The 25,127-nt window shown below is 34.1% G+C and overlaps 2 protein-coding genes across 3 annotated transcripts; one reads left to right on the top strand and one right to left on the bottom strand.

The window, feature by feature from the left end:
• Positions 1–9,072: 9,072 nt before the first annotated feature.
• LOC147401529 (homocysteine S-methyltransferase 1-like) lies at positions 9,073–13,339 on the top strand. Of its 2 annotated transcripts, none has more exons than XM_086442836.1 (7): positions 9,073–9,418; positions 9,889–9,945; positions 10,502–10,734; positions 11,241–11,370; positions 12,187–12,390; positions 12,540–12,611; positions 13,000–13,339. In XM_086442836.1, the coding sequence occupies exons 1-7, from the start codon at positions 9,263–9,265 to the stop codon at positions 13,141–13,143; spliced, it is 996 nt and encodes a 331-aa protein (XP_086298962.1). In that variant the 5' UTR covers positions 9,073–9,262; the 3' UTR covers positions 13,144–13,339. The 2 variants fall into 2 exon arrangements, with proteins under 2 accessions (XP_086298962.1, XP_086298963.1); XM_086442837.1 differs by having other exon boundaries at positions 9,076–9,418; positions 10,502–10,707; positions 13,000–13,332.
• A 1,498-nt stretch (positions 13,340–14,837) lies between these two features.
• Positions 14,838–19,833, bottom strand: LOC147401528 (alpha-xylosidase 1-like). The gene is made up of 3 exons (XM_086442835.1): positions 19,577–19,833; positions 18,809–19,491; positions 14,838–17,062 (listed from the first exon to the last, which is right to left on the bottom strand). The coding sequence occupies exons 1-3, from the start codon at positions 19,786–19,788 to the stop codon at positions 15,183–15,185; spliced, it is 2,775 nt and encodes a 924-aa protein (XP_086298961.1). The 5' UTR covers positions 19,789–19,833; the 3' UTR covers positions 14,838–15,182.
• Positions 19,834–25,127: the final 5,294 nt, after the last annotated feature.

Genomic DNA, 25,127 nt, shown 5'->3' with positions numbered 1-25,127 from the left:
GAAAAGGGAAGGTGTTAGGCACCATTTTCTCCCCACTAAATAGTGGTAACCTCAACTCAACTCAGTCATTTTGATTTAAAAAATGTGAAAAATAAAGTGCCACGTGTCGTGCGTTTGTACCCTAAATAGGGATTTGCTTTCGGCTTGATTACAGGATCATCCCATTAAACGGGATGATCCTTATAAACCTATGCCTTGAGGACCATTCATCCCAAGTCCATATAAAATAAAATTAAAGAGAATGAGGGGGATAATAGAAGAGGAAGGAGGAGAGGGTAGAGAAAAAAAGAGGGGGTAGTATACTTTGAACCCACATTGATGCTTCAATATTTTTTTTTCTTTTTTTTTCTTTCCTTCTTCTTTTTTGATTCTTCTTGAGTTCTTCTTGAGTTCTTAGTGATTTAGAAAAATGTAACTTTTTGTATGGTTGAAGGAATAGAGAAGAGATGATGAGAGAGATGAGTGGAGTATAGTAATTTTTTGTGAGACTTGGGGGAGAGAATTAGTAGTATTTTTTTTTGTAGTGAGAATTAGGAATAGTGGTTGGTAGTGAGAGTTGGGGAGGGGCTTTTTTTTGGAAGAGGAGGAGGGTATTTATAGATGTTGAGGGATTATTTTAGGGATATAATGGGGTAAAATGAAGAGAAGTGATAAAATGGTGTGGGGTTTAAGAGAAAGGTGGGGGTAAATTAGAGATGATTGAAGGGCATTTGTGTAAAAAGGGTAAATGGGTTGTTTTACAACCCAAATGGGTTGGACCTTTCAACCCATTTGGGTTGAGTGTTATATGGAATAAAATAAATGAGAGTGGTTGAGAGGATGTGATTGTGTAAGAAAGTAATTAATTGGTGAAGTGAGTTGAGGGGATGAGATTTTAATTAAAAGAAGGGTGGTTGATGATATTTTGGGAGGGTGTGGGAACTGATGTTATGTGTCAAAATGGGTGGAGATGAAGGGTTGAAATGGGTTGATGGGAGAGGATGAATGTTTGATTTGAGAGGAGGGGTGTAGGTTTAGATTGTAGATGTGGGTTTTGTAGAGAATGATGAGGGTAGATTAGGGGAGGTATAGGTTAGGGGTGTGGGTAGATTAGATTTTTTAAGAGAAAAAGTAATGGGTTGATGTGGGTAGATTAGGGGAGGTATAGGTTAGGGGTGTGGGTAGATGATGTTTAGAGAAAAGGTGATGGGATAGGTTGGGGATGAGAAAGGTGAGTTGGGGTGGTAACATGTGTCCCACCTTGATTATCAAGATGGTGATTGGTTGATGTGGGTAGTGGTTTGTGGGTTAGGATTATGGGTTGGATGTGAATTGGATATGGATAAAGGTTTGTGGGCTTTTTAGTGTATTGGGCATGGGTCATGGAATGGTTTTTGGGTTATTGGATTGACTAAGGTTTGTTTTGGATTGAATTTTTGAGGGTGGGTATGTTTTAGGTTTTAGGTGGTGTGGGATTGGATTTAGGTTAGAGGATAAGGTGAGAAATGTAATTTGTGAGTGTTGAGGGTTTATGGGCCTTAGGCGGGCTTAGAATTTCTTCAAATTAGGAGCGGTGAAAGGTAAGGAAGGTGGAGATGATCCCAAGTCTCATTTTACATTTTTTATCTTTTTAGGAATTTTTGGAATTATTGGATTGATCGAAATGCCATGTGTTGGCAAATCAAGCTTTTTAGGCCCATCGAATAATTTCATTGAGAATTCGTCATTTTTTATTTTAGGAATGGCACGGCAAATATTGGGAAAGCGTAAGGTAGGCCGAGTCCTTTTGGTGGGCCCCCTAGACCCTTAGGGGGTCTTAAGGGCCTTGATTCGATCAAAATATCATATTTCGATTGATTTGGGCTTTTGAGACCCGTTGACAATTTTTATTGAAAAATCTGTATTTTTGAGACCTTTCGAGTATGGGCCCGTTCAACTTAGGGTGTCTACACATCGAATTCCTCAAAAGAATGGAATTGGTCCCTAAGGTTATTTTGAAAGAATGGTAGATTTTATAGGATTGAGATATCCTCATTTTTAAATTTATCAAATTTTCCTTCTTCTAAAGATAACACTAAGTGATTCAATTGAGCTCCTATACTGACTAAGATTTGACTACTGCCTTGTTATTGTTGATGGAGTTGTTGTTGGATGAACTGTTATTGTTGATTTGACAACTTCGTTATCAATGACTCTAATGAAAAAGATAGAAGAGAGGACAAATATAAGTGAATAGATATTGACTCAGGCTTTACAGCTCTATAATATAAAAATTGTTGAGAATCATAGGATTATTAGGAAATTATGGTGGGATCCATCATCGAGGTGTCGTGTATATAAAAATCCTCATGATTATCAAAGTGACTATCCTGAGTGAACTCATTCTAACAAGATATGGTATCCAAGATAAACTAATTATCTTTGTGATATGATTGGTCGAACGAACTAGATGTCGACATTTAATAAAAGTTTTGATAATGATGCATATTGGCATGCGTAGCACGAAGCATGGAAATACTCGGACAACGCTCGGGAGAATAATCGTAATTATCACATCGAACGCACGGGATCCATGGTTCTCTCCTAAACTCCATGACGATGCAAACTTTTGGGAGTTTTGTATCTATTTTAACATACATTACGGACTTGCATAGAAAACATTAAGAAATTCACACATGATTACTATGTTCTTACGACTAAACAGTTCTTAACTGTTTTTGTAAAATCTCAAGTTTTATTCGTATCTCTAGAAAAATAAATAGTAGAATTTTGAGAAAATTCTAAAAGTGAGACTTAAGATAAAACTTTAAGATTTTATTTTAGTCATTTTTAATGAAATCTGACTTCACCATTGTATTCAAAATAGTTAGAAAATATACTTTAGCCTATAAGCACACTCAATGTGAGTTCGAACGGAAAAGTTACAAACTCCTCAATTTTTTAATCGGACCAAGCTAAAATAATGACTTTTTGCTAAAGAAAGAATTTTTAAAATTTAATCACACCATTGGATTCGTAACGAAAAATTATAGAAAATGGATAATTTACTTATCATTTTGGAGTCCAAAAAGATGAATTATCGTCAAAAATATAAACAAACGTCAATTTTAGAGTCTCATCGGGCCAAAAAAGTAAATTTTTGTTAGAGATAGAATTATAGAATCTAAAGATGTCATTAGATCCAAAACGATAAATTATATAAAATAGAGTATCTACTCATCACTTTTGGAATTTGAACGGTTAAGTTATCGTCAAACGAAATAATATTAAAAATATCGATTTCGTCCCGCGACTTATATAAATAATTTTTAAAATAAAAATCACTATTCATCTTCTCTTTTAACGTATAAAAACCAGTTGAGAGTTTTTTTTTTAATTTAATTTTTTTTTCTAACTTTCAACCTTAGATTCGTTACGAACAGGTTGTCGTCAACTTCCGACGAATAAGGAAAAAAACGTCTGCAACATCGATCTCTACAAAAGCCACATAATTTCTTTTCTTTTTCTTTTATCTTTCTTTCTGTTTCATTGAAAATCAATCATATGAGATACGAGGGTTTCGACTTTTAAACCTCAAATTTCATCTATTTTTAAGCTAAATCGTCATCCGTTGCAAAAGGAAGAAAGGACGACGACATCAAGATATTCAAAACCACTAGGCCCGATTCAAAAATTAACCTTCTCTACTTCTGATTTACCTCAATTTTTATGCTGATCATCTCGATTTTCGTGCATATACTTCAATTCTACCGCACAGAGATTGGTATGAACTCTTAATTTCTATTAGTAATCGTAGATTTTAAAATTGCATTTAGGATTTTAACAAAAATTTGAAATGTGTTTAAAAATGTAGATTTCTTTTCGTTATCTCAAATTCAAGTCAGGACCTGCATATTTGATGTGTTTAATTATATTTTATAATAAATTATACGTGGGTAGGACATTTCACTGGGTTATTTCTGTTAGTTGGGTTATATGCACTGCTCAGATCACGTTTTGATATAAGTTTTGTAAATTTTCAATTTAATTGATAAAAATATTTGATTTAATATCAGAAAATGAATATTTGAGTGATTGAATATCAAAAAATGAATGATATGTTTGAAAACGTCAAAAGTATAAGAAGCAAAAAAATTGGATGAAACGGTAAAATGTAAGAATCACACCCGATGAGTGATGTCTACATTTTATATTGTAATGTTGTGTGTAGCTTGGTAAACGGATATATAGAGATAATGATATTGATTACATGTTTATTTATTTTCTTTAACGCGAGGTGTAGTTTATGTTTCTATTCTGTTATTTATTTTAGGCCGCATGGCTACAGTTACATGATAGGAAACTAGATATCCATTTTCAATTCTGTAATATTAATTTCTTATTTGTTTTCAAAGAAAATTTCTTATTTTTTTAAATAAAAAAAAAGAAATGATATGTATTTATAACTATTTTGTGAACTGTTAAAGAGTTCAAAAATGAGAAATTCTCGAAGATGAATCGAATATCATCTTGTCCACCTAAGGTGTGATGTAATGATAAAAGCTTGAGGTTCCCTAGGGGGCGTGCATTCAAACCCAAGCCACATTTTCAAGAGTAAGATTCAAGTAAAATTCTCTTTACTTTAAGATTTATTTGTAGACATTCAATCATCGAAAAAATATTTAAGTTAAATCCAATTTTGAAAAGTTTCTTTAACTTCAAATGTAAAGTCAACTTTTATCGAAATAAACACAGATTGAAATTTTTACTTTCAAATCATTTCTTTTATCAAATAGTTTCAAGAGTCTGACATCGTGTCATGAAACTTATTTTTTTCAAAAGCTTCGAGAGCCATACATCGAGCCAAGAAATCTAGAATTTTATGTTTAATTCCTATCAAATCCAAAGCTTGAGAGGACCGATTCTTTGTTTTAATCGATTCAATATGTGATCATTAAAGTAAGATGCGAACAAGCAAGCAGGCTTGAGCTCGGTCAGACAAAAAAGAGTTCCAGTCTACGTCTTTGTGATTTGTTGCTCGTAACTCTTTCAAATAGGGACAGCTGTAGACACCCCATTTTTGTCTAAGTAGAGTTCAAAAGCACTAAAAACCTTCCGAGAAATGACTTGACCCAAGGTGTATAAAACCCAATTTTCAAGCACCAACAAGGCTTGAAAGCCATTTTCAAATTCCAATTTTAAGCCTGGTCAAACCTCACCCTTGGCTAAACTTAATTTTAAGTCTGGTCATACCTCAACCTTGGCAAACATATTTTTTTCCTGGCCAAAGGTGACTTATAACTATGAGCACTTTTTGCCTGGTCTAAAGGTAACCCACAACCAGGCTTATTTTTGTTCAGGTCTTGGTTCACTTAAGGCCAATTCTGTTGGACAGTTATAAGCTTATGTGTACTCTAAGTTTCTTAGGGATAATTACCCTTTAAAGCCCCATCATAATGATTTTTCCCCCAAGAAACCCCTCCATTTTACTCTTTTACCCTTCTTTTAACTTTTAAATAATCCCACCACTTTGGTCTTCTTATAATTGTCCATATTCTTCCAACAAAAACCCTTGGTCAAATTAGTCCCCACATAAATGTAATTATTACCCTAATCTCATTTTATTAGAACCAAAGTTAAGTAATTACCCTTATGCCCCTCAAATTTATCCTCAATCCTAGAAGGTTCAATGTAAATTGATCAAGTTCAAAAGGTTTTGATAATTTTGCCCAATCTTTAGAATTCTCTAGAACTTGTGAGTAAAGACTCTATTGGGAACTCTAGGATTTAAAACAAATTTATCGTCAAAGGTCTCTTAAAATCCTATAAATAGGACTCCCATCTAAGACAAATGGAAAGGAGCTCAAGTGATTTAAAATTATGTCCAAGTCTCTCCTCAAAGTCCTCTAACCTACCCAAAACTCTGTTCAAATCCTTTCTCAAAGACCCAAGAAATTCGAACCAAGAAGAAGAGACCAATGTGGGGTGTAGTTAAAAATTTTAAAATTTTCCTATATAAGCCCCCTCTAAACCTCATTCTTCTATTTACTCCCCTCTTTACATTTAAGCAAGTTTACTTTTAAATTTTTTTTATTTTTAGCCATGTAGATCTTAGTTTACTTTAGTTAGACGTTGAGGTAGAGAGTAAAATTTCCTCCTATAAATCCTCAATAAGCTCTCAAAAACATTAGAGTAATTGCTTCTTGTTTATTTACTTTCTTAGCAAGCTTTAAATTCCTAGTATAAATACTATTTACTTCCTTACAATTTAAATTCCTATAATAAAGATTTTCTATTTTCTTTCCTAATGGCTTAAGAGTTAGAAAGTAATTCCACCTTGGGGGTAATCTTCTCTTGCTAAATCCATTACATGCATACACAATATGTACATACACCATACTATGTTTTCTCTAAAATAGTTAAGGGTCAAAGGTAAGGATCTACTTAGATCTACACTTAACTCTCTAAGCTAACAAAAAAACAATCTCAAAGAAGACACAATTCATGTATAAGGTCCCTATTCTTTCCATGTCAGTGTCCAACTCATGGACACTTAAACCAACAAAAAAAATGCTCTCAAGTAAGTACATAATCCTCTAAAAGAGCCTTAAAATCCAAGAAGGTAAAATTCATGTGGATTCCCACTAAAATCATAGACTCACAAAATATTTCAACAAATACCCTCTTTCATTCTTAATTTGTTCATTGTCTTAATATGCTCATTTTTCAAAATTAGACTATAGTCGATTTTTCTTAATTTCTCTCTATAACTCCTATTTTAAAAAAAAATCAAAAAGAGTTTTATAATATTCACCTATGGTCAACTATTGGTAACCATCTTAGGATGAGAGGGACAAGATGCATAACACCTTCCTTGTTCCTCAATCAAACCTCCTTACCTTATTTTCTTGATAGATCATTTTTCATTATCTTTTGGATATGTGAGTTACTACAAATCAAGAAAACAAAATTTTAAAAATCTTTTATAATGTTCATTCACATTTTAATTGAATGGTGACGACTCCTAAACCCATGTAGATGAACTCAAACATTCGCAAAGATTTCAAAGCCCACGTATATACAAAACTTATAGCATTATAGAAAGACATGGCATCCAACCACCATGACCTTCTCACAAGATTTTATACTCCAAACTAATTGCCAAAGATGTACATGGCTGTAATCTTATTAACATATCAATTGGTTCTTACAACTATATATATCTTTGAGTTACATGAATTTGATGTCACAATATTATGTATTTAAATCAATAGCTAATTAATCACACATCTATTTCACGCACGTCCATTATAAGCTCGAATCAGATTGGCATAGATGACGTTCAATGAAAAGATCCAGTAAGACAAAGATGGTATCGATAGAGACCCCTAATAAATGTGCCAGGTGGTATTTTAAGGCATTTGGAGCATTTTCATGAGATGGGTTTGGTGGGTAGGTTGATGGTCAAAGATTAAGTTATCTACATCCACCAACCTCACCAACCTTCTTTTAAAGTTTGATTTGAAAGTTTGTATTTTTTTTTCCCTTTAATTGAAGAAACAATTTGGGAAGATTAGACAACGAGGCACGCAAAGTCAAGACTCCAACCACTTGGAAGCAATGTTTTGAAAAATGAGAATAAATTGGACTGAAAATATGTCAAACTTTCGTCCAACTGCGGCTGAACCCTGATTCAATTTAGGTTGGACCGATTTACATTTTATATGTAACAATAATAATAACCTTAAAGTGCATTTATATTGTTTGGAATCGAAACAATTTGATAACATGATGTGGTTGGGCCGCCAGTTTAATTCTATTTTTAAAGCATTGATCGAAAGGTGATATGTCAAACACCAAACAATAGAAAATTACATGTGAAAATGGTAGCTCACAAATTGGTGGCTTGTGGCAAATATCTATGGCCTTCACAACGCAATTTTGAATATGGAAATCCTGAGGAAGTAGGAGTGATTAAGGACTCATTTTGTGGAAGCTCTGGTTTCAACAAAAGTGCTATTATAACGGAATCACTTCTATAATTGATATTGATTTTTTTTTTCCCAAGTTCTATTGACGTGTTAAAAGTACATTAAATACACTTTGGGAATAAACATTTGAGGGTATTTTTGGTAACAAAAAACTTGAGAGTAGTTTTGGTGTGGAAAGAAATTTTAAAATGCTCAAGTAACATTGAAATTAACATTGGTTCAAACATTGTTGATGTGGATATACATACAAAACTACAAATGAATTTCATCGAGATACAAATGAAAAGTATCTATTTGTTTTATACACACCAACGTGTGAAATGATGTTAATTTCAATGTTACTCAAGCATGTCTCAAATAAATTCTTAAAATGTATGTATTGCTCTTCAACATGACATTTTTTTTTTATTATAGAAAATACTGGCATGAAACAAACAGAGACACAAAGGTGACAAAAATGATTTGGTGGCGCACACATAGCCGTAGATGCTTTTTACTTGTATCTCGGGGAAAGCATCTATGGTAATGTGCATGACACTACATCATTATGTCACCTTTGTGTCTCCATTTGTATCACCCCAACATGACTTTTTTTCTTTTCTTTAGGGGGTTTAAGCAACATTAAAATTGACATCGATTCTCATATTGTTGATGTGGAGGTGCACACATAACCATAGATGTTTTTCACTCGTACCTTGATGAAAAACATCTATGATTGGTATATATATACATCCACATCAGCAATGTGAGAATCAGTTGAGCATTTTCTTTTTATTTTTTATTTTTATTTATTTATAAGTTTAATGACAGTGTTATACATGAGCAGTGCTTGTGAGGCCTAGAATCACTTTCGGAGGTGGTAAGGTGTTTGGTACAACTTAGGTTTTTAAGGACATTGACCAGAAACTTTGGATATTTCTCTCGTGAAATCATTTAGGGGTGGGGGGATATTTTTGATCATTATGCTAATTAAACTTATGAAAGATGAGGGGCATTAAGGTTATTTTACATTAGTTAAAAAGAGAAGACTGAGATTGAGAACATTAGATAGATAGATAGGGGAGACTTTTACAAAAATTGAGCAAAACGTGGAGTGGGAGTGGGAGTGGGGATATATATATATATATATCTCTATCTATCAACAATTTGAAGTTTGAAGTGAAGCTGAATCATAATTTGTCCGCATTCACATTTGGCGCCAGCTGCACTGTCGCGTTCTCTTGGTCTTCCACATTCTATTTCTGTTTTAAGTTCCACTTCCTCTCCTCCCCTCTCCTGTTTAGAGTTTTGACTTGAGAGAGAGAGAGAGAGAGATGAGTTTGTTGGAGGACCTAATAAAGAAGGATGGAGGAGGGTGCGCCATCGTTGACGGAGGGTTCGCTACACAGCTTGAAAGGCACGGTGCCTCCATCTCTGATCCTCTTTGGAGCGCTATTTGCTTGATCAAAGACCCTGACCTCATCAAAAGGGTCTGCTTCTCTTCTCTCTCTCTCTCTCTCTCTCTCTCTCTCTCTCATTATATAACTTTTTTTATATTATTATAACAAATCAACTATGGTAAACTTATTTCTCCATCAATCCATTCCTTGCCCATTAATCCTTATCCCACCTCTTATTATAAACCCTCTTTCTATTATATCATCACAATTCCTTTCAAAACTAATATTAAACCTTCGTGTGCGTGTGCGTGTGCGTGTGCGTATGCTACACATAATTTTATGAATTGGGGAGGAAGTTATGGGTGGAAATAATGTACAAATAGATTTGCTTCTTAAACATTATTATCTGTTCTTGTTTATTTAGTTGAAGCTATTCAAATGCATTCTCTTTTTACAATTCTAACGACTTGCCATCCCAACATTATATGATTTTATTTGTACTTTGTTATGTTATTGATCAAATTCAAACTTTATTTCTATTTTTATTCATTTATTGCTAGGTTCACTTGGAATATCTCGAGGCTGGTGCGGATATATTAGTAACTTCATCATATCAGGTACCTACTTAATCTCAAAATATACGCATATTCATTCATACATTAAACATGATTAGCAATTACTAGTGATCATTGAGTTGATGCACTCAAGAATTTGCGCTTATCTTTCTTGAATGTTCATTGTTCTATAGCAATGATATTTGAAAGTACAATTATAATGTATTGGTTAGGTTCTTATCAGGGTCCAATAGAGGCCATAGACAAGGACATCGTCTATTGTTCTACAACTAGACCAAATTGAATAGAGAAACAAGACTTGTTCAGCTCACCCCAAATTTTTGTGATAGTCCTTTGATTATGATCTTTGTTCTACAAATTTTCTGGATTCTTCTGTCAGTCTTTGAATCATTCAAGTTGTGTTTACTTGATTTTGTTTGAGGGTCTTTACCAAATGGAATACTAATGTTTTTTTTTTTTGGTAAATTCTTGAGAAATGTATTTGCCACCACTAATTGTAAACTAAAAAAATCTCATGACAATAATTTCAATTTGGACTTGGCATGTAATAGTTTTACTGGGAATTTCACATTGCCAAACCTTTGTTCTGATTTCGCAGGCAACGATTCCAGGATTTTTATCCAGAGGTCTATCTATTAAAGAAGGGGAAACATTACTACAAAAAAGCGTCAAATTGGCTATTGAAGCCCGTGATGAGTTCTGGGATGTGATGGAAAAGATTCCTGAACATAGGTATAACCGTGCTTTAGTTGCAGCATCTATTGGAAGCTATGGAGCTTATCTTGCAGATGGTTCTGAATACAGGTCTGTGTTGATCCCTTCTTCAAACTTGTGGGTTCATAAACAATATTTATGTTATTCATATCTTACAGCAACTTCAAACAACCTGTTCAGTAAAATCAACTTTCTTCTAGAACTGCTATTGGCTCCCCAACTTTTACTTATTACACTCCAATTAAAAATAAAGAAAATAAGTCAATGGTTGGGAATGAGTAATAGTTGGGGTGCCAATAGAAGTTCCCTCCCTTCTTTTTTTTTTTTTTTAGGCTAGGTTTCTATTTTTTGGATTTAGGATTTTGTATGAGCCCAATCATAGTTGTAAACAACTATTGAAATTGCTTGAATGATTGTTATAATGTTGAGATTATAATTTGAGCCAAACCTCTGTAATGGTTTGTGCTTTAATCTTTAATTGGTGTGTGAGAAATAATTTAGGAAATTGGGGTGTGATAAGTAAGTAAAAGTTGGGGTGCAATAGCAGCTCTTTGTTTTTTTTCTTTTTCTTTTTTTAAACTGCATCTGAGCTTATGCAGCATGCTTGTCTCTTATGCTTCTAGTGGATGTTATGGACCGGATGTGAACTTGGATAAGCTGAAGGATTTCCATAGACGACGATTGCAAGTCCTTGTGGAAGCAGGTCCAGATTTGCTAGCCTTTGAGACCATACCCAATAAACTTGAAGCTCAGGTTTGCTCTTCCAACAGCTATCGTTTGTATATTTCTCTGGTCTCCAGTAGATACAAAATGATTATGTTCTTAAATTATTTGTTCCATATATGTTTCAAAGTTGAAAAAACTACTTTAGACGGATTCTTTTTTCTCCTTTATCCTCTTAATTAATTAAACCTTTTATCTTGTCATCATTGCAAGTGTCTTCATATATCATTATCCCTTTCAGCTTGATGTGATACACACTTATCAGAGTGACTTGTTTTTCTCAACCATCTTGTACTATGTTTATGTTTTGTACCAATCAATATTCTGTTGCTTTTGGCCCTCTATTTTCCTTCCTCTTTTATTTTGAGATTATCTATTCATAGTTTCTTATAAGAAATGGAGCTCTTATTTGAGTGAATGTAAGCAAATATGTTTTATCGTCTCAACTAAAAAGATCCACTCACATCTAGGATCAGCTAGAACTCCCGCATGAGAAACTCTGATGAAATAATTGAGGCTCTGCATTGTCACAACTTAAGCTTTAAGCAATATTAATGCATTTCCCGGCGTGCTTTGTGCAAGACTAAACATAATACTTTTGACTCTCTACTAATAATGATGATAAATGGGATGTGGAAATTTCTTGTCCTTCATTTGCTTTATTTTTGTATGAGAAATGAAATCCTCTAGCCTTAACCAAATAAAATTCTGCACATTCCTATGCTCCACAGTAATGAGTCAGTGCTGCATTTGTAATTGTATTAGCTTTAAATCAATATTTTGGCAACAGTATGGTTTTTTCGAACCTTATTTGTTATTATTTTGATTTCGGGAGAGCTACCACAGGCCTGCATTGAACTGCTTGATGAAGAAAACATTCAAATTCCATCTTGGATTTGCTTCAGCTCTGTGGATGGTAAGAATGCTGCCTCAGGAGAGAGCTTCAAGGAATGCCTTGATGTAATAAACAAAAGTGACAAAGTGAATATAGTTGGAATAAATTGCACACCTCCTCATTTCATAGAAGGCCTCATCTGCAAATTTAGAGAGGTAACTGAATTTAAATTCTATATCATTTGGAAGTAATTGAAATCAGATCAAAGTGTTTATTTGTAATCTTTTTTTTTATCCTTTTGAAAATTGTTTTACATAAGAAATACATTTTAGTATCTTGAACTGCAATTGTTTCTGTTTTCCAGCTAACTGATAAAGCAATAGTAGTTTATCCAAATAGTGGTGAAGTATGGGATGGCAGAGCTAAGAGATGGCTGGTAAGTTAAGAGTAATTTTATCTTTCGTTTCTCATTGTGGGGTCAATTTGGTTTAATTCGGGTAAGGCCGGAAATGTTTCTGAAAAAAATTAGGAAATTATACAAATGATGTTTTTTGCAAAATCCATCAGCTTCAAATGAGATTCTAAAATCAGTTTCTAGAAATAGCGTAACCAAAATGAGATGCTGGATTCTGAAAATCAGTTCCTATAATCTGATTATGATAATCCAAAATCAAAATCTAGGATCAGAAGCTAACAATTAGAACCAAATGCTCTTGAAGCATTACTTGAACTTAGAGATTATTATTGGATCACTCTTTCATAGATACTATCTTATTTCTATTCGTGGTCAATCGAAAATATTTTTCTTTCTATTTTTTTGGCAGCCTTCCAAGTGTTTTGACATCAACAAGTTTGAATTCTATGCAACAAGATGGCGTGATTCAGGAGCTAAACTCATTGGAGGATGTTGTCGGACAACGCCTTCCACCATTGAAGCCATTTCCAAGGTTCTCAAACAAAGGTCCTAAATTTTCATTGTTTCACCATAGAAAATATTTTTGAGACATTTTTCCCATTTATTAATTCGTAGACTTGTAATTTTCTGGAAGAAAAGTGGGAGCGTTTTTCCCATCAGTCACGACTGAGGGAACTTATAATTTCAATATTAATAATTTATTGATTAATAGTTTATATAAAATGTATTCTTGATGCCACATCCATAGCTTTCATTATTTTATTTTTTTTATGTGTAATGTAAACAGGTTCAAATGGTTCTTTTAGGACTTTTAAATTTTGCATATGCGACAACTAGGACGAAGTGTGTTTCAGTCCGGTTTCACACTCTCAAGACCAAAACCAAACTGAACCAACTTGGTTTCGGTTCGATTAGGGTAGGAACTGGGTTCAGTCCAGTTTTTGGATAGATATTAGAGATTTTGTTAATTTCGTGTCATAGTTAATTATCTCAAATATTCCTGCATGTGATTAAATCAACATCTGGTATGATGATTGAACTGATATATCTAAAAGATTTAGATTTTATTTATGATGAATTTTTAGAGCAAATTTTTTTTTTTCAAGTAATTACCCTTCTTTTAACCTTGAACTTAGGGACTGACATAGTGTTTTTTTTTTTTTTTTTTTTTTTTTTTTTTTTTTTTTTGGGCTTGGTGGGGTTAGTGGCTAGCTGTTAGCATTTAGTATAAGAAGGGGTTTGAACCTAAGACCTTGGGAACAACCTCCACAAGGTCTTACCACTTAAATGAGTGGTCATTCTTAGGGACTGACTAGTTAGTTACAAATGATCTACTATTATTAGGGTAGGTCAAAAATCTACTACATGAGCTGCTCCTATTAATGAAATGATGGATTCTTTATTTTCAACATTGATATAAAATTCTTAAAAAAAGTAGGGATGGAGGATAGGATGATAGATATTTAAAAAAAGCCTAAATTTTCAATTTTTCCTAGGTTGCTTGAACAAGTGCAATCTGTACTCTACTTAGATGATGTGCAATGCAACTATAGTTTGGCCCCTTCTATGAAATTTGGCGCTACTTAAATAAACCCTAAGAAGCAATGTTTATCATGGCCTGTTGTGTTGGGAATTGGGATACCCACTTTTGCGTCTAAGAAACAAAAATAAAAAAAACTCTTTTTAATAGATTTTTTTTTTTTTTTTTTGCATTAAATACCTTATTTATTGACCACCAAAAATATTGCAATCCAATCCAACCCCCCTTAGCATCCCACCACCCCAACCCCGAAAGGTCCATCTGGTGCAGACTCAGCTCACGTTTCCGAACAAATGCCAAAGAGTCATTATAATATGACGCCCCCCATCACAGAACCTTAGATCATTTGCCTCGGGATATGCAGAACCATAAATCTTTTTCTTGTGTATCCCAAGACAAATGATCTACGGTTTTGTGATGCGGGTGTTTGTCAGAGGAGAGTGTCATATTATCACGGTTCAATGCCAAAAGTTAAATGCAGAGCAAAAAACACACCCAAACCCGCTTCAAGCTTCACTTAGAAGAAAACTAAAAAAGCTTCCATTTGGACAAAAGTGTCTTTTTTCAAATTGATGACTTAAAAAACACATCAAATGTCCTTAGAAGCTTTTGAAAGCAGTTGGGAACCCCAAAAAAGCTGTTCCCTGAATACTATTCAGAAACAAATTGTTTTTTCTTGTAATTAAAAAGTGATTCAAAGAAGAATGGGTCCATAGAAGCACTTGTATTGAATGTAGAAAAGAGCCAAATGAAGTCTAAAGAACTGAGAATTGGTAAACATAAAACATCTCTTTTAACTTATCAAATTCTAAAATACTTAAAAAAGAAAAATTCCAACTAAAATGATAGACCTATAACGAGAGAAACATTGGTGGGTGACCCTTTGTTCGGTAGGAAAAGGATGAGTAGTTAGTTCCATCTCCCAACTTCCAACTTCTCATCACCTCTCTATCAACATGAAAAGACATTAATTTCCTAAAACAAAAAGTTCAATAAAGAGCGAACAAACTAGTGAAGGATCCATAACAAGGGCTTGAGAACCTTGTTTCCACTCAACCTTTAATACCCATTTTCCAGGACATCACAAAATTCTTCCCTACCGGCAATTTCAGGCCCTTAACCTCAACCAACACACTCTTCCCTTTATCTCCTCCATCTTCCAACTTCTCCAAGTGCCTCTGCTCCAAAACATTTAACTCAACATTAGACATATCCGAAAGAGGAGTTCCATCAACCTCGATGGAAAGTGCCTCTCCTCCCATTCCATCCAATCCCAAGACCGAAACCTTCTCAACGATCCAACCCTTCTCCAAAGCAAACTTACCCTCTTGAACATCTGACCACACTTTCACCGTTTTCTGACTCACTGAAGCGTATAATTTAATAAGAGAGGAGTACCCATTTCCAACCTTCATCTCAGGAAGCTCATCGTCGTCAAGGTAAAGCTTCCCTTCCGCCTCGGCCTCTGCTGCCCCCGAAGGAAAGGTGATGACAAGGCTAAAAGGTGTCATTCTTGCCTCCTTGGACGTTAGCCCACCTTGTTGCATGGGGAGTATGGTGTTCTGATAGACATGCACATTGATCACGTGCAATGGAGCGTCAAGTGTGAAGTAATGCCCTTCTTTAGATACTATAGTCTGCGTCAAATCAAACAAGCTGTACCAAGTCCCGGGAGGAAATAATGCTTTAACCTTCGACGTCCCCTTCTTGAGAACAGGTGACACCATGACACTACTCCCTAGCAAGAACTGAGTGCTAAGCCCATAACTCTTGGTGAAATTTGTAAATGTGAAGAAAAGTGGCCTAGCAATCGGTGCTCCACTAATGTGAGCCTCATAGTTAAGGGTGTACAAGAAAGGGAGGATCTTGTACCGCATACCAAGTGCATTTCGAGCTGACTCAGCAACAGAGTCCCAGACATAGAGCTCTTGACTTGGGGAGTAGAAGTTTGCATGGTCTCTTGAGAAAGGGTAGAATGCACCGAGCTCAATCCAACGGTTACAGAGTTCTTCGGTGGGTTGAGGGTAAAACCCACATATATCCGAACCAACCATCGGAATCCCGAATATACCAAAATTGAGCATCGTGGAGATCGAGTACCTAAGGTTTTCCCATGTACCCTGATTGTCACCCGTCCAATGTGCAGCATATTTACCCGACCCAACAAAGGTTGAACGTGTCAGCACAAATGGTCGCTTTCCCTCAAGCCCTAGAAGAGCCTTATGAGTCGCAACGGCATGTGAGAAACCATAGAGACTATGTGCATTGTACTCCAAGACTCCATTGTAGTGAACAGCACTGGTGGCTATAGTTTTGAAACCTATTGGCACTTGTAACCCCGAAGCATTGATCTTGTAAGGTGGATCATCCCATCTGGTTGTTGTTATGTTCTTACAATCCAAGCAACAAATCCAACCGGGTCCAGGGCCAGGACATGGACGGTTCTTCGGAATTTGGCATTCTCCGGAGCAGAAATTTGATGCTTCGTTCATATCGACCCAAAGACCGTCAACGGGTACAAGTTGATGGAACCGTTTGATTTCATCGACCCACCATGATACAGTTTTCGGATTTAGAAAGTCTGGGAAGTAAACAGGCCCGGGCCAAACCTGAGCTAGGTAGGGCTTGCCGTTATGCTTGATGAACACGTCAGAAGCCATGCCTCGTTGATATACACCATAAGAAGAATTAACACCAATGCCGGGGTCAATGAGGACAATGTATTTCATCCCTCGTGAATGGACTTTCTCGAGCAATGCCAAGAGCTTTGGACGAGGGAAGTTAATGGGGTCAAGAGTGAAGTCCTTGGCTGCATCCATGTGATCGTCATCGGTCCAAATCACATCGAGAGGGATCTTTGCCTTCTTGTAGTTCTCAACAACAGCTTCAACTACCGATACATTCTTGTAACCCCATCTGCATTGGTGAAATCCTGTAAAATGAAATGGTAAGTAGGCTTCCTTACTATCATCAACTTGTACTTCCACCCCATTAACTGAAAATTTGATCTAAAAGATGCCCATATGGCTATATATACGACATGAGGCATAGAGAGGAGTGTACCGTTGATGCTCTTTCGGAGCATCAACTCCCTTAAATTAACAAATACGAAGTGATAATATCAGGTATGCTTCTTTCCCTTGTACAATTGTTAGAATTAAATGCTAAGATCCAGTAAGATGGAAATAATCCAGTGATAATCATTTAAACCTAAGAACATGTAAGAACATGGCATATTGATTGCTCATAGAAAGGGGAAACGGGAGTTGTTGGACAATTGGCCCACTTGATGGAGTGGACATTGACACCTGCATGTATGAGGAGTTTTCAAGGTGGACCCTTATCCAACAACTTCCATTAAACTGTCTATTAAATGATCAAGCAGTCTTTTTTGAGGATTTTGTTTTTAGATGGATTTTGTTGGGAACATGTTAGGTTACTATACTTTTTTGTATTCAAGACTTGGCAAGTCTTCTCAACAGGGATTTTGTATCTTTTCTTTATCTGTAAATAAAGTTTATTTAAAAAAAAGGAAGGGGGGGGATATTGAAGAAGAATAAGACCAAAGCCGATGGTCCACTTACATGTTATAGAAAACCTAAGATAACTTTAGCAGTATATCAGGATAAGAAATCTTTAATTCTTTTCTCTCAATAAAATTTATGTCGAAAAAAGTAAAAATAAAAAAGGAGGAGGAAGAGAAAAGCTGGTGGTCCACTTCCGTGTTATGTTTTTAAACCAAAGATAACTTTATCGGTATGGAACGACCCATTATTGGATCTCTACTTTTTCCTTGTTTAAATATAGCCAAATTTCCTCTGGAGAGTCCAAAAAGCTGAGTAAGATGAAAGAAGAAAGGCTTGGAGTTCTATTTTCTCTAGAGTGGAGAAATATCTTGGTGTTTGGAAAGCATAATATGCACAGATCTTAAAGTATAAACTACAGATTATAGAGATGTTTGAATTAAAATTGTGAAAATAAAACCCCGGCCTAGATCACATCACAGAAGCAATTAAGTTAAAAGAAAGAGCACAGTAAGAATCAATGTGGTTCGGTAATGCCTACAACCATGGATTAGATGAGAGTATTTTTATTTTTTTTTATAATTGTGATCAGTCATCAACTCCAGTCAAAACATCTAACACAAGAAGAACATTATTAAAAGAGCCTTTCTATCCACAACCAGCTCACATGGTCATAAACCTGAAATCATCTCAATCAACCAGGCTACCTCTCTCTTTCCTTTTTTTCTTTTAATAAAGAAAATTCTTTTACAAGAGAAGGTCGAGATTGACCAGAAAACACAGGAAAGTGAAGAGACGCATGATACAAGGCCAAAGCCTTGGACCCCAAGCACTAATCAACAATAATCCTACTATCCCAATATCATCTACTCAAAAAAAAAAAAAAAAAATACACCCCAAAATTCTTTAAACCTCATTGATTGGTAATTTTAATAATGTAATTACAAGAAATAAATCATATCCATTTCACCCATTACCCATTCTATGTTAATTAATCAGATAGTAAAGAGAATCCGGTCCAATGTGCATGAATGCCTATGGATTTAAACCAGAATAATTTAGTGTTTTTTTACAAGATCATTCCTCATTAAATAAAAAATAAATCTCAAGCATTTGAAAGTAAAATAAAAAAATAAAAAATAAAGACAGCATACCTAGAGCCCAGTAAGGCATGGGAGCGGGTCGACCCACAAACTGGGTATACTGATCCACAACAGCCAACGGTGTTGGACCTGCAAAGAAATAGAAATCCAACACACCCCCAATGATCTTATAAGTTAAATAACTCCCTTTGTAAAACACATCCATTCCATTGCTATTCAACAACAGAACTCCATGAGCTGAAGCCTCTCCACCTACATTTCTAAGATCCATATAAACAGGATGGGATCCATATAAATCAGCATTAAGATTAATAGCAGAGATGTCAGTTGTATACAAAGTGTACGGATCATTGGGTTGAATCTTAATCCCTTGGGGTTGTGTGTTCTCCCCAAGACCATATAATGAAGCATCACTAGGCAATTTGGTTGATATTTCAAGATATTGATCTTTAAAAACCAAATTTCCAAATGGGTCTGATTCATCAGCGCTAGAATTGAAAAGGGTTTGCCCATTTGATTTCCTTTTCACTGCAAACCCAAATGGGTTTGAAGTGTAGCTGAAGATGAGCTCAGGTCCTGAAATCTCAGAAGCTGTTAAGGGAATTTTCCTTGATTTCCCAATAGTTTTCTTCAATGAAGGTGGTTCTTCTCTTGGTAATAAATTGTATGGAACTTCCCATCTTGGATTTTCTGCATCAGTTATGTGGACCCTTAATCGATCTTGGGTTTCATGCCTAAAAAAATAAAAAGTGAAAATTAGTAAAAACTCCATCACAAATCACATAGAATCATATTTATACATAAAAGAAAAGAACATACTTTACAAAGAATTGTAAATGGGGAATATCAGGACCATATGTGTTGGTTTTCTGCTTGATTTGCAAATAACCAATGAGGCCTCCATTGGAGGATTCTTCAAGGGAGATAAGACGATACCCATTTCCAATCTTTGTGGTTGATGAAACTACATTAACACACAACAGAAGCAAAATGAGGAAGAATGGAGAAGATGAAGAAAAACAAGAAAACATCTTTTACAGAGGTAGAGACTAGAGAGTGAGACAGTAAGTGGGTGATTGATAGTTGGGTTCATATAAAGGCAAGAAGGAAGGACTCAACACGTGATGATGATGGTCACTGGGTCCCATACTGTTTTAGGTGGGGCTACATCTAAGGTCACCATTGGTTCTCAAGAGAATATCCTCTGAGAATGGAACCAATTTTTTTTTCTGTGGACATGTAAAAGTGTCCATTCTCTACAGAAAACAGTGGTCCTGATGTTAGCTAGAGCCATCATTATCTCTTCAATGGTTCACAACCCCATACAGACCCCTGATGTATCATTTGATATGGTACATTGGGATATAGCAAATCCATCCACTTTGATATTATCTACAGGGTAGAGATGAAAAAATTCCTTTTTTGACTATTTTTTATCTTATGGATTTTATTTAATCGACCATAACTTTCTTAATATTTACACGAATGGCACTTAAATCTCCCTAACTGAACGCCGAAAGATATTATAATTTAAACAAGATAATGCTCAGGTGAAAGGCTGCTTCAACCAAAAGAATGCGTTTTATGCTAAAATATTCTTTGAGAGTTACTATTGACACACCAACTTTTACTAACGTCAAACCAACTTTGTGCAATTCTTTGATGATTTTCATAAGAATTGGTGTGACATTAGTAAAAATTTATGTGACAATAGCAGCTCTCTATTCTTTGGGATTTTACCTTCAAATAGAAAGAATACAGATGGCGTTTTTTTTTTCTCTTAGGACTGATGCAAGTGATCTCAAGATTGTACCTCATTACACATTGTGACATGAAAGTGTGTAGTAACCATAGATGATTTTCATTGAGATACGATTGAAAAAGCATTGATGGTTCCTGCACACTTTCACATCAGGATGTGCGATATGAGATACAATCTTGAGGTCATTTAAGCACAACTCTTTTTTAAAACAAATATTTGTCAAAAAATTAATATTTTTTTCAAAATTATTAAGAGAAATCAAAGACGCCACTTGAAATGATACTTTTACCCTGAAAAAGGCCACTTCAAGTGACATTTTTTTCCTCTTCTTCCTCCCCTTCTCTTTCCTCTTCCTCCAATCCTTGCTCCTACTCCTTTTCTTCTCAAGTCAAGATCAAGGTAATCGCTTCCCTTTTTATTCTTTAGTCAAGATCATCTAATCTAATCAAGATCAAGATCATCTAATTTAGATCAAGATCTTGATCTAATCAAGATCATCTAATCTAATCAAGATCTTGATCTAATCGAGATCAATATCATATCATCTAAATCAATATCTTAATCTAATATATATTAAGATCTTTATCTAATCGGAAAAATGAGAGCTTGTAACTCCAAATATGTAATCTGTGATCAAGTCAATAAAAGTCATGTATTTCCACCAATACACATGATATCTTCAACGTAACCTTCATATCGACAAATAATTGTACTTGAAGACATTTTTTATTCAATTTAATTATGAAAACATATGGTGAGACAATTTTGAGAAAATAGTAATAATTAGAGAGATGAGAAATGTATGTGTATATATAGAAAGTACCATAACAGATATTTTTAAATATAAAAAATGCCACTTCAAGTGGCATTTTTCCCATTTCAAAAAGAGGGAGCCAACGGATATATAAAAAAACGCCACTTCACACCCCTTGAAGTGGCGTTTTTTAGGGGAAATGCCACTTCAAGTGGTTTTTTCGATTACTCTTGATAATTTTGAAAAAAATGTTACTTTTTTTTTTTTACACAAATATTATTATTTATTTATTTTTTTTGTTATAATTTCTCCAAAAAACTATAATAATTGCAGGCCAAAAATAAATTAGTAGAGTGCATAAGGGAATAAAACAGAAAAATTACTTTTTTTGTTGAATGTCACCTAATTTTGGGTGGCAACTTAACTAGCCAAATATATTCAATTAAATGATTAATACTTATTCATCGTTTTTACCTTATCCAATTTAAGGATATTACAATAAATTCCAATGATTTTTTTACAAAAAATGGGATATATATTCATCATTTTGAAGATCTAGTCTTTTATAATGAAACACTTAAGATTATTGTTGTGGTTTGTGGAGCTTGATAATATTGATCAATGATGATGTACTATTAATCAAGCCATGCGTATGTAAAACCCTACTTATGTTTCTTGTGGTATATACACTTATCGTTTTTGGTGAGAGGGTGTAATCTGTAACTGCAAGTTTTCTCTTTATATTAGAATCTATGTGATCCGTGGACATGCCTCAATCTTGGAGGAACCACATAAATATCTATGTGATTTGTGTTGTGTTTTGTTTTGATTTGTTTCTTGGTTCAATTGCCCTTGTATTCTTAACAATTGTCTGTGGGAAGGTTTAGATCATATTGAACTAAACCTTAACCCTATCTAAAATAGATGGGTTGCACTCCAATCAACCCTAAATTTCTATGGATCAAGGCCTGAACAAGTCACGCCCTATCCTAGGCCACAGTTGTTGGTGTAGTTGCAAGACTTTAAATTTGATCCCAAGATCAAATAGACTACAAACTTGGCTTACATGCCTATAAGGTCAATTTGCAAATTAATTGATGGAGATAAAATTTTCAATATCAAATAATTCATCAAGTTTACCCTAAACCATCTCCAATATGTGGTAAATCATTCATCCCTTAGCCCACATAGAGCCCATGTATATTACGTCATTAAGTTTAGTTTAGATTAGATTCATCACACCTTCTTGCCCATAATTAGAATAAAAATATATTCCTTAGCCAAGAAGCCTAAAGAAGTCTGCCTGAATGCTTAAATCACCATCGTCATTATGGATGGGACGTACGTCCTCCCATGTTTGTGGTTTCCTCGATAGGAAAATCCCTTCTTTTGTGGGTTACCATGTGGCCCGCACACTTTGGAAAACACTATGAGCAAGTTGTCCTATTTGAAGTGATGGTAGGGTTGGGTTTGATAGACAAACAACTAAATTTGCATAATTTAGGGCCTTAATTATAATTTTAGTTTTCTCAATAACAAAATATGGACACTTATAAAGAATTCTAGATGAGTGCAGAGAGTGGTGATTTGTTTGGGTAGATCTGGACCACTCTTTTTTTTTTTTTTAGAGTTGACATCGACCTTAAATTATTTTTATTAGATTTTATATAGGTTGGGTAAAAAGTGTGGACCCTAAGGTTATGTTTGGATTGAGGGAAGTGGAAAGAAGAGAAATTCATTAAAAGAAGATAAGAGAAACTCAATTTCTCTCTATCATGTTTGGATTGACAGGAGAGAATTTGGGACAACTTTGAAATTTTAAAATATCTTAAAAGAGATCTAGGGGCAAAGTTACCATTATAAAATATTTTAAAAGAGTTTCTCTCCTCTTATCTCCACTTTTAAAGAGAAAGAAAATTCACCTTCTTTTTCTCTCCAATTCTTTGCTCTTCTCTCCCTTAACAATCCAAACAAGAGAAATGGAGAGAAACTCATTTATTTTCTCTTCTCTTCTCTTCTCTTTTCTTCTTTTCTCTCCATTTTTCCCAATCCAAATATAGCCTAAAGGTATTTTAGAGGATTTAGGAAATTATTTGGGTTATCAAAATTGAAGGGTGGTATGGTATCTATGTCCTGATAGCCATAGGCACAACCGTGTAGTCATGTGCAATTGAGTCGTGTGTCATTAACACGCTAGGACATGCCCGATACCGCATGGTCATCTGCTTAAGTGTATTTTAATCTTTAATTGATGTGTGATAAATAATTTAAGAAATTAGGGTGTAAGAAGTAAAAGTTAGAGTAACAATAACAGCTCTTTAAATATAAATATGAGAGCATTAATTTTTAGCCTTTCAAATTTTGGTCTCAAGAAACACCTATTATTGAGGTGCAACTTGGTTTGATTTGGATCGAACGAACCTAGGTCAATTCCATTATATGAGAACCAGAATGGAACTAAATTACAATAGACCTGAATATGGCCTGCTCAATACAAGTTGAAGCCTAAAGCGAAACCTCAAAATGAGACCTTTTTTATATTTAACATATCAACATAAATAATAATAATTTTCTATTTAAATAATAAAAAATTATTTTTATCATTTTTTGAGATGTAAATTTGCTAATTAAGCTTTTATATTAAAGTTTTCCTCTATTTTGAGATTGGATTAATTTTTCTATTTTTTTTTCTTTTTGAACTTTTCATATCTGGATTGATATTTTCTATTAGTATCTTTACAATTAAAAAGAAAAAAAAAAAAACCACTTTATAAATAAAGTAATCATTTTTTTGAATGATCGAATAAATAAAGATTAAAATAATCATTATACTCAGGTGTTCCATTATGTTTATCAATGCAGTAGTTGCCTACTTTAATAAACCTGGGTTGCTTGGAACTTTTGACAACAGTCAAAAAGAGGCAAAAGTGAGAAGAGAGGCAAAGGTTATTTTCTATTTTACTTGAGTTTCCTATTTTATATCAATATTTAAGTAATATAATATTATTTAAAATTTATCTTATATGTAAAAACAAAAAAAGTCAAGAGAGACAAAGGTAATTTCCTATTTTACTTGAGTGTCCTATTTTATATCAATATTCAAGTAATATAATATTATGTAAAATTTATTTTATGTATGTTCGATTCTTTACAATGCCTCAATGAAGAATCGAACTAAATCGATCGATTCTTCATTTTTTTTTACCCCAAAACTGATCTAAGAGTCAATGCAAACCTAACTAAACCATTTCAAAACTCACGGTTTGGTCCGATTCTTAGTTTGAACTAGACTAAGTTGCACCCCTACCTATTGGCACTCCTTACATTGTAATAGTAAATATAAATATATATAAAATATTTTTTATATTTAAAAATTAAAGATTAAACTATTATTTTTCAAAAAATTAAATATAGATTGATTTATCAAAACATGTGCTCTTGAGCACACTTTTCATTTTAATTATGAAAAAGATAATCATCATTTTCTTGAAATTAAAAACATTTCACTTAAACTTAGAATTTTTTTTTAACTATTTTATAAAATGAAAATGTTAACCCTTTACTAAACAAAAGTGGTGAAAATATATATTATTTTATAATATAAAAAAAAAAAAAAAAGTTAAGATTATTGGTTGAAATGGGAATTTCACAAACTTTTCTTAAGTGTCAAAATTTTGATCAGATGAACGTACTTTCAAGTTGACTCGGCCAAGTCAATAAGTCCATCCGATAATCTCTGCCCATATAAGCCATACATGAGTGTCTAACACGTCTTTTGAAGGAAGAAATTTTCATACAATTAACATAATAAAGCCACTTAGAGTGCTTCTAGTGCCACGTCGACTTTTACTAAT

The sequence above is a fragment of the Akebia trifoliata genome, chromosome 5 (assembly GCF_017979445.1).
Source record: "Akebia trifoliata isolate Shusen 1 chromosome 5, ASM1797944v1, whole genome shotgun sequence".
NCBI classification, from domain to species: Eukaryota; Viridiplantae; Streptophyta; class Magnoliopsida; order Ranunculales; family Lardizabalaceae; genus Akebia; species Akebia trifoliata.
Note: the sequence above shows the minus strand (reverse complement) of the source record. Positions and strands in the feature narration are given on the sequence as shown.